Raw genomic sequence first — 9,799 nt, 5'->3', positions numbered from 1 at the left:
AAATAAATGCTATTTATATATGTTTACAGTGCTTTCAGTCTACATCTTTTTTGTTAAAGAAGCAAATGAAGTAAACAATATTCATGTCCTATGTCTTCTGTGCTGTTGTGTTAGTGAAAGTGTATAATCAGATCACTGCAGGAGACAGTTCTGGAAAGAGAGATCATAGAATAGCAGAGTTGGAAAGGGCCATCAGGTCCAGCCTCCTGCTCTTGCAGGACACTTAAGTTCCATCATCCCATTCAGATGACTGGCCAGATGCTTTTTGAATGTCTCTAGTGAAGGAGAGCTCACAACCTCCCCGGGTTCCATTGTTGTACTGCTCTGACAGTGAGGAAATTCTTCTGATTAAATTCTTCTGGCTAAATCTGGTTTCTTTTAACTTAATTCTGTTATTCTGTGTCCTGTACTCTGGAATGGATGAGAAGAGATCTTTCCTTCTTCTTTGTGACAGCATTTTAGGTACTTGTAGAGTGCTATCATAGAGTGCTCCGTCTTCACTTCTTGAGGCTGATCATGCCTAGTTCTCCCCATCATTCCTGATACAGCTTTGCCTTCAGTCCCTGAATCATCCTTGCTGCCCTCCTCTGTACCCTTTCTAGTTTTTCTGCATCTTTTAAAAATGTACATGTCCAGAACTGGATACAGGACTCCAGGTGAGGAATGACTAGTGCTGAGTATAGGAGAACTAGTACTTCACATGTTTTGGAAGTGACACTTTTGTTAATGCAGCCCAAAATAGTATTGCCCTTTTTGCAGCTGCATCACATTGTTGGTTCATATTTAGCTTGTGATCTACAGCAACCCCAAGATCTGTCGAGCAAGGTATTCCCTATTTTGTAGTGATACATTTGGTTTCTTATTCCTAAGTGGAGAACTTGGCATTTGTCCCTACTGACTTTCATTTTGTTCTTCTCTGCCCAGCATTCTAACCAATTGAGATCACCTTGTATTTTATCTTCCAGGGTATTTGCCACTCAGTTTTGTGTCATCTGAAAATTTTATTATCTGTCCTTGTAGTTCCTCATATAAATCATTAATAAAAACGTTGAAGAATACTCCAGGAAAGAGCCCTGCAGCACTCTACTTGTCACCTCTCCCCAGTTTGAGAATGTACCATTGATAGATTCTTTGAGTCTGATTTTGCAGCCAATTGTGGATCCACTTAATAGTTGCACTATCTAGCCCCCCCCCCTTTGCTAGTTTGCTGATCAAGAAGTCATGGGACACTTTGTTGAGGACTTTGCGTAAACTGCCATGCCATCTTAGCTTTTTGGTAGTTGCACTTTTTTCAGCTTGTGTATAATCTCCTTTTTAGCACTTCATAGTAGACATTTGGATACTGAAATACTTTTAAGTTTCTAAATATATTGCATTAATTTGTAGGTTCCTGTTGAATGCAGCATTATTCTTTTTCAGTCATGCCTCTGAAATTAGATCTTCAGTAGAAAATAATACTAGCTTAAATTATGTTTTAGCTTAAACTAGATACACTTCCTTTCTCACTGGATGTAGGAAAAAGAGGCTTTTGAAAACTCTTCCTCTTACTGCTTTTGTTTGATATTATAATAACTTTCTGGATCAGTTTGGCCCAAATTAATAGGAGTATGGTATTTAAAGTAGTCAACTAACTTACATATGCCTCATAGTGAAACAAATGCACATTGCAACCCTTGAAGATTAACCAAAGGGGCATTTTAATCTTTGCAGAATGCCCAGCATGTTGAAGTGGAGAGTATCCCCCTGCCCGATATGCCTCATGCTCCTTCAAACATCCTGATTCAGGATATTCCTCTGCCTGGAGCCCAGCCTCCTTCTATTCTTAAAAAGACATCAGCCTATGGGTAAGAAAAGAGTACATTACAAACATTCTTCATGGGTTTGGGGTGTATGAATTGGAATTGTACATTAAAATTCTGATTTTTTAAATGGGATGAAGTTGTTATTTTACTTGAATTTTAACCTTAATGTATCGCATGTATTTTTGTTTGCTGACTACTTGTTCATACAGTGGGATGGTGCTGGTCAGACTGTAGAGTAAGCCATCAGAAATGGACTGTAGCATCATGTGAGATGCTTCTTGGTGTAGGAAAGTGTTGATTTAGCTGCAGATGAAATTTGGGGAGTAAGTAGTGACAGAGGTATATCAGTTGAATTGAAATGATCTTACGTGAACTGTTTCATTGCTAGAAGGAGGGGGAACACTTAACTGCTCTCCTGAAGGGGAGACAATTTGAATAATTTTCCCTGGACTTAAGGAGCCAGAAACTGGGGTGGAAGCCTAGCCAGTGCCGCATAAGCTTCTAGCTCTCTGGAGCAGACTAGCAATGAGACATGATCCTAGCCTGCACAGTATCTGCAGCTCCTTTTCCATATTGCTACTTTCCTTTCCTGGTGCAAACTCTACGGGTTGGAGTTGGGATTGGTAAGCAGTACTGTTGTCTTTTATCTTCTACATTTTATTTGGCCTGTGCTTATGTTACACATGTAGGGGCTGCTGAAAATTGTTCATGCAGTTTGGTTGGTACACAGCAAGAGACTCTCAAACAGATTGCCCTTGTGTAGAGTATTGCTATGTCTAAAAGAATTGCTTATGGCCTCCTTGTGAAAGATTAAAAGCATGAAATGTTTCTGTGATAATGTTTTCTTTCTGTGAGATTTAGTTTTCATCACACCTTTTCCTTTCCCTTGTAAACATTATCCTAAATCCCCTTTTTCCTCTGAAGTGTTCATAAATAACTTCCATTGTTTCTGCTGAATGTTTTGAACTGGATCTTATTGTGTGAAAGTTTTGATTCTCAAGCATAAAAACATAGATGGTTGTAATTTAGCTTTGATTTGAAGGGCTAGGTCTGGGAAAGAGTGGTCTAATCTGTTGATTTTTTTGAAGCCATCTTAACTATTTGGCTGTGTTTGCATGTAATATTGAAGCATAGTTTAGTATTGTATATCTGAGACTTGAACTCAAGTGCTTCATCTTACCTTCCATGTAGATGTGAAGAGGTCAGAAGTATGTGCTTCTGTTTTTGACTAGCCACAGTTAGTTGTTACATCTAAAGGCAGATGATGGATACTATTAATTTTAGTTTCAAGCCATCTTAAATCAATGCTTGAAGCAACTATAGTAATCTTGGCTCCAGCTTGCTCCAATAAATGTAAACCACAGTTCCTGGTTTGAAAATGAAGATTCTTCATCATACTAAAGACTTGATGCCTTGTGGCATGCAGGGAGAAAATTCCAACTCAGAATTTTAAGATCCTTAACTATGTACTTTTCCCAAACTTATTTCTAGACCTCCTGTCCGGCCTGTTTCTGTACTTCCACCTCCTGGGCATGGTGTTCCTCGCTTACCTCCAGGCAGGAAGCCTCCTGGACCTCCACCAGGACCACCTCCACCTCAGGTCTTGCAGATGTATGCTCGTAAAGTAGGATTCTCCCTAGAAATGGCCCCTCGAAGAAGAGAGGAGGAGGTGTCTTATAGTCCAGAGACAGGTAAAAGGGTTTCTGTTCCACCAACTAATTTTTTAGTAGCTAAAATATTTTCTGATATTTTCTAACTGCCTGCCTTAGCTTCTGTAATATCCGTATAATGACATTGGTACTGTGGTACATATGTGACAAAATGGTAGACTTGAAATGTTGGTTGTCCTCTTCTCCCCCATCCTTCTTGAACTGGACTGCTAAAAAAAACCTTACAGGCAAAACACATTAAGCATTGATTTCTATGGGTGGGGGGCTCCATGTCTGCACTTTGCAGGTCCACGAGGACATGATGAAGAAGCCTCAAGTACCAGTGAAGATGAAGGGTATCCTGAGGATATGGATCAAGACAAGCATGATGACACTACTGATGACAGTGACAGTGACAGGAGTGATGCAGACAGTGAAGGGGATGAGTTCATGCATCATGATGACAATGCTGAAAGAGAGGGTGGTGAAGACAAAAAATCAGGCAAGTGTCTTAGGAAAGTGCAGTTGGAGAGTAGCAGTATTTCACCTTGATGACTGAACTTCTGGCTAAATGCCCTGTCTTTCAGTCAGAAGGACAAGCGTTAATGCAAATCTTCTTTGTCCACATCTGGTATACTCTTTAATCTCTTTTCATAGAATGCTTTTTAGCATCTTTCTGTAAGGCTTGTGGAATAGTACAAACCCTCTTTTTCTGCGTTTACATATCCTGTCATTTTATTTTGCAAATTTATCCTTTACAAGTGCAGTGGCATGTAGTTGAATATGTTGTCCTCCAGGCTTCATCAAAGGATCAGCTGCTTTGTTGGCTTGTCTAGGACAAACTATAGTTTGTCCCCTTCCCCAGAACTTTTGGCCATTCCAGCTGGACATTATAGGAAAAAAATAACTTTATATGAGCATTGATATAGAAATCTGCTGTTTTCTTTCCTCTGTATCCCTTTTTTGTTTTGTAGATTGTAACCCTGAAATCAGAGCCAGTGCCTAGAATATGTTGGGAGCTTCATAAAAGATGTTAATAATAATACTGTTGGGTTATTATGTTGGGAGAATGGTGATAATGTTATTCCTTGATAACATTCCTTTTAATGACTTTCCATAAAGTAAAATCTAGTAAATGATACTGGTTTCATGCTTGAAGCTCTCTTTTTAGCCTTGGAAGTGAGTAGCTATTCTATACATGAATTGCAAAGTTGACCTTCTCGGCTTTTGTGAGATTAGACACTGTTAAAGCATGCCAAACATTAAAACTGATTAAGATGGTAATTGTTGGTAGGAACACTAATCCTCTATCACATGCACCTGCAGGTCATAGTGTGCGGTTTGCCGACATACCTGGAAAATTGCGAAAGAAGAAAAAGAACATGAAGGAGCTCACTCCACTTCAGGCCATGATGTTGCGGATGGCTGGTAAAGAAGCCTTAATTTTTCTTTACTTTTCTGTATTCCCTCCCACCCCTCCATTCTTTGTTGCCAGCTATAGAAGTTGGTTTGCCTAAACTATACTTAAGAATTTGCATTAAGGATCTAGTATATAAACAGAAGCTGGCATGAAGCTGTTAGCTGTTTATGATAAAGCAGTGACTTGTATCTAGTAGCTTGCATGCTGTAGATGTGAACTCAGGAATTTGGAGGTCAACAAGCCTTGATGATGGAAAGATGTTCCTTCTTTTTCCCAGCCTGGTCATGAGGATGTTTGTGTGGATGTGTTTTCTAGGAACTTTTGTTAATCCATCCACAGACCACAATCTGCTGTTACCATTGTCCACAAAATAATAAAGCTGAGTATCATTGTGGAGCAAGAACTGCAGTAGGTACGCTGTTAGAAGCACACTGTTGAATTCACAAGCTGGTTTTGACCAGTGTTTTAAAGATTAACCATAAACTTGATTATAATCTTAAGGTATTTGCCGAGTAGATGCAATTGATTCATGAAAATCCAAGTATGTTTCATTTTTAAAACTGCACAATATTATGCAATTATACATGCAGGTGTTGAGATTGTTTTCAAGAGCAGTTAAATCTGATATTAAAAAATGCTCTGACAAATTTTCATAGTTGATAATTACCTGTATACTTTGAGAGGGTAGACTTAATGGGTTTTGTGAAATAGTACCAATGCTTTTGCTTGGATGACTTGTCTAATAACATGAACTCATGGATGTTCCAAAAGATCAGTGTATGTCTACCAGCTATGTCCTATTTCTCAGTGTGTGTGTCTGACATCTTAAAAGGTTTTTAGTACATGTCTTCCTATCACAAATTACTAGGGTGGGTTTCATCCTGAATTTTTTTTTCTTCATCCTGAGAGCTCTGTCTCTCTCAAGCCCTCCCAAATGAAGAGTCTAAAGAAGTGTTGTCTGTAGATATTTGGTTAGCACAGTTTCCTCTTTTATTTTGATGTTTTTAGTGAGAGACAAATCATAGTGGGCTGTCTTGTTATACTGCTTAATTTTTAAAAACCTAATAGCTGAAGAGCTGACAAATGAACTGTCTTACTTTAGTTCCTCTTAATTTGTTCATATTTTTATTATACTAGACTATAAAAGAAAAAAACAATAAGCAAATTATACCAACCAATGCAAATATTCTCTCTGCATTATATCAATTTTAAATATTGTAATAAAACTTGAAATAACTTAGAGAACAGATTAAGTGAGTGAAATGCCTTAAGAGGCTTGAGCAGTGAATTCTCTGAATAATCCACTCTTTCAGTTTATCTAATTCTCCTGTGCTCTCTGATCCTTTTTGTAATCTTCAAGGTAATTTTCCCAATTGTGGGATAACTTTTCTTGATTTCCTAAGGCTTTATTTTGTTCTGCTCTGTTGTTAGACTGCAACGTATAATCTGCATGTCTTGGATTGTAATAAAAGTAGAGCCTGCAATCTTTTGCTGCAGGTCAGGAAATTCCTGAGGGCGGCAAAGAGATAGAAGAATATTCTGAAGATGATGATGATGAAGATGAAGATGACTCGGAAGCGGAGGACACCCCACAGCAGCAAAGCACAGAAGAGTCCCATATAGAGACTGTGTCAGCAACACCCTCTCAAGCAGCACAGCCGCCGCCGCCACAGCAGCAGCAGCCACCCCCTCAGCCTGTCCCTCCAACTCAGATGCAGGCTCCTCCCATGCCTGGGCCGCCCCCACTTGGGCCACCTCCTGCACCACCCTTGAGGCCTCCAGGACCACCTACTGGTCTTCCTCCTGGTCCACCTCCAGGTGAGCACTTAAGTGTCCATAAATATTGCTTTGTTTTGGGGTCCTGCCAGTAGATAGTCTTACTCAACACATCAAGTAGTGGGGGCTTCCCTTCCTTGCTATGCAGAGGCTATACAGGCTATGCTGCCTTTTGCCTGAGGTGTAATCCAGTTTTTACTGTTAAGCCCACTAGAAATATTGGCAATGGAAAGGGAATGTGGGGAACCAATGCTTGGCCAGCTGGCTGTTCTGTACATGTTTTAGCATTTTTAAATGTGAGAGAGCTTCAAAAAAGAAAGCAAGGTATTTTGATTAGAACGTAGGCACTAGTTTTACAGGCTGTTGGAATGTCCTAAAGATATTTTTGGGAACATTTTTAAACAGAGTGCTGAGAAACGAGATACCATAATTGGCAGAGGGTGTTGAAGAATCTGTCATTTTCAGAAATAAACTAAGATGTTGTGTAAATGTTTCCAGGGGCTCCTCCATTTCTTAGGCCACCTGGATTGCCTGGACTGCGTGGACCTTTACCACGACTTTTGCCACCTGGACCTCCCCCTGGCCGTCCTCCTGGTCCTCCACCTGGGCCACCTCCAGGTCTTCCACCTGGTCCTCCTCCAAGGGGACCCCCACCTCGTCTACCACCTCCAGCCCCTCCAGGTAATGTTGTAAGTTAGAAGTGGGATGGCCTTCCTTTTTCAATAATAAGCTAAAGATGAAAGGCCTTCAATTAGTTTAACAGTTCTAACATGAAACAGAAGGTGGTATTCTTATTGCCCCTTTTGTTTGGAATCAAAGCATAACTCTTGAAGTTGGTCCAGTAAGACACAGCACTGGAAGTTTTATATAGTATCAAAACATCTCTTGGAATTTCATGCAGACAAAATGTGTGTGCATTCAGCTTATGCAAAGTGGGGGCTTTTTTAAGCCAATCCATTGTATTGCTGTAACTTGTCGATCTTGTGCCTCAGACTTTCTCTTAACAGTCAGATAGCTAACTTTTTCCTTCCTGCAGGTATCCCTCCTCCTCGACCAGGCATGCTGCGCCCTCCATTGGTGCCTCCACCTGGGTTATTCCCACCAGCTCCCATTCCAAATCCTGGCGTACTCAGTGCTCCTCCCAGTTTGATCCAGCGTCCCAAAGCAGATGATACCAGCACAGCCACCATTGAGAAGAAAGCCACAGCTACAATCAGTGCCAAGCCACAGATCACCAACCCCAAGGCTGAGATCACCCGCTTTGTGCCCACAGCCCTGCGGGTTCGCCGAGAGAACAAGGGGACAACAGCTTCCACCCAGAGGAAACCTGACGATGAGCCTTCTGTTCAGATATCCAAAGCAACACCAAAGGCCGGCTCTTCTGCCCCTGTATCTGTGCAGACCAAGGATGATGTGTATGAAGCTTTCATGAAGGAAATGGAGGGACTGCTGTGATAATCTATTCCCAGTTAACCTTTACGTCCTTTGCAATGAGATCAGACTACTGTATTAGGGGTAGGGATTCCATGTTATACTGGCATCCAGTTGAAGGGCTTCCTTTCAGGCAAGGAATAGTCCCCCATCCCAGTTAACACATGATCCGACTTGGAAAGTCCACTGTAGACTTGGAAGAGGGGCATAATCACCTACCCACCTTTTAATGAAAAGTTCATTTGTCTGTGCTCCCATGGAAAACCTGTTGTCTTATTTTTTTGTTAAGGGAAGGAACATTTTTGAGAAACCAGAATGTCCTGGTAAATTATCTCCTATACATATACCTGATCATCAGGTTTTTAGGCTCTGTTTTGGTGGCTTTCTGTAAATATTTTGTAATGCTATTTTGAGTTGGGTGAGACTAACTGGTTTACATAGTCATAGAGGTGGGCAGGCTGCTATTTGCATATATGGCATGTAAACTTTTTGCACCCACCCAGTGTATCCTGCAATCACTTCAGTGGCTTTTTGCTAACAAGAAATATCATTGTTACATGAAAGAGAATAAATATTTGATGTATTATAACACTTTATTGATTGGATATCTGTATTAATGCATTGAGCTTAGGAAGGGAAAGAGTTAACCCAGAATCCCTGTCAAATATTGCATATAGAAAGTAGCTAACATCATTAGGGACATTTACCATGCATATTTTAATCTGTGCAGCATCAGTTCAAGGGAGGATTGGTGCTGGTTCCATTGGAAGATACAATAATCCTGTACCTCTGAGCCCTCCCTTATCCTTCATTTTTGTACCAAGGAAACACAGTCTATATTAAGTCTATACTGAAGTTGTATCACAGTTATTGAAACAAAGGAAAGGAAATTGATGTTTTGCTAGCAGCCATAGGGGGTGTGATGCCTGTAAGCACCCAAAGGTAGAGGTTTATGAGCATCCTGTGCAGGATGCGAGGAGTGGCGGGAATCTCATCTTTGCTAGATAGGCTTTTCCACTTACCCGCAGTCAAAAAGAGGCTGAGGGGAGGAAGCTAAAGATATCCCTTGTCTAATCTTGTCTCTCTCCTGCCAACACCCCCCTCTTTTATCCCTCTCCAAGGTTGGCTTTCCATCCTCGACTCCTGATGTCTGTTTTTTGGGTCAATTGTGAGGTGTTGAAGGATCAGGGGTGAGTTCCCAGCTCTAAGATAAGAGTAGTTGCTTTAAATTGGGAGCTGGGAATCCTCCAATGCTGTCTCAGGGTGTAGGGGATGAACCTATAAGGAAGTTAATCCTATCATGCTTGGAAGTTCTTTTCTGACTTTCTCTTCTGTACTTGATACTATACAATTTCTAAGTTTTTGTCTACAACCACTGAGAATTTGGAATCTTGGTTCTGTCCAACATTGAGTTTAGATTGTAGGGAATCTAAACTCAATATTTCTTCAAATCACAAATAGGTGGAATAAATGTACCAACCATTAAAGAGCAGCAGCCAGGAGGTCTGCTTAAACTGACATTTTTATTTATTTATTTTTCGATTTGTATCCTGCCTTTTCCCTACAAAGGGCTCAAGGCAGCTTACATCATTCTCCTCCTCCTTCTTATCCCCACAACAACAACCCTGTGAGGTAGGTTGGGCTGAGAGTCTGTGACTGGCCCAAAGTCACCCAGTTGGCTCCATGGCTGAGCGGGGACTAGAACCCTGATCGTCTGAGTC

General features: G+C 40.8%; 1 protein-coding gene across 1 annotated transcript; it reads left to right on the top strand.

Annotated features, from left to right (window-relative positions):
- The first annotated feature begins 1,656 nt into the window (after positions 1-1,656).
- On the top strand, positions 1,657-8,669 carry WBP11 (WW domain binding protein 11). The gene is made up of 7 exons (XM_044455557.1): positions 1,657-1,844; positions 3,294-3,493; positions 3,759-3,953; positions 4,778-4,879; positions 6,369-6,689; positions 7,146-7,328; positions 7,684-8,669. Exons 1-7 carry the CDS (start codon positions 1,753-1,755, stop codon positions 8,100-8,102), a joined length of 1,512 nt encoding a protein of 503 aa, XP_044311492.1. The 5' UTR covers positions 1,657-1,752; the 3' UTR covers positions 8,103-8,669.
- Positions 8,670-9,799: the final 1,130 nt, after the last annotated feature.

Source organism: Varanus komodoensis, unplaced genomic scaffold, assembly GCF_004798865.1.
Source record: "Varanus komodoensis strain SLA01 unplaced genomic scaffold, ASM479886v1 scaffold8, whole genome shotgun sequence".
Taxonomy (NCBI): domain Eukaryota; kingdom Metazoa; phylum Chordata; class Lepidosauria; order Squamata; family Varanidae; genus Varanus; species Varanus komodoensis.
The sequence above is the reverse complement of the archived record's forward strand: the minus strand, read 5'-3'. Positions and strand labels throughout refer to the sequence as shown.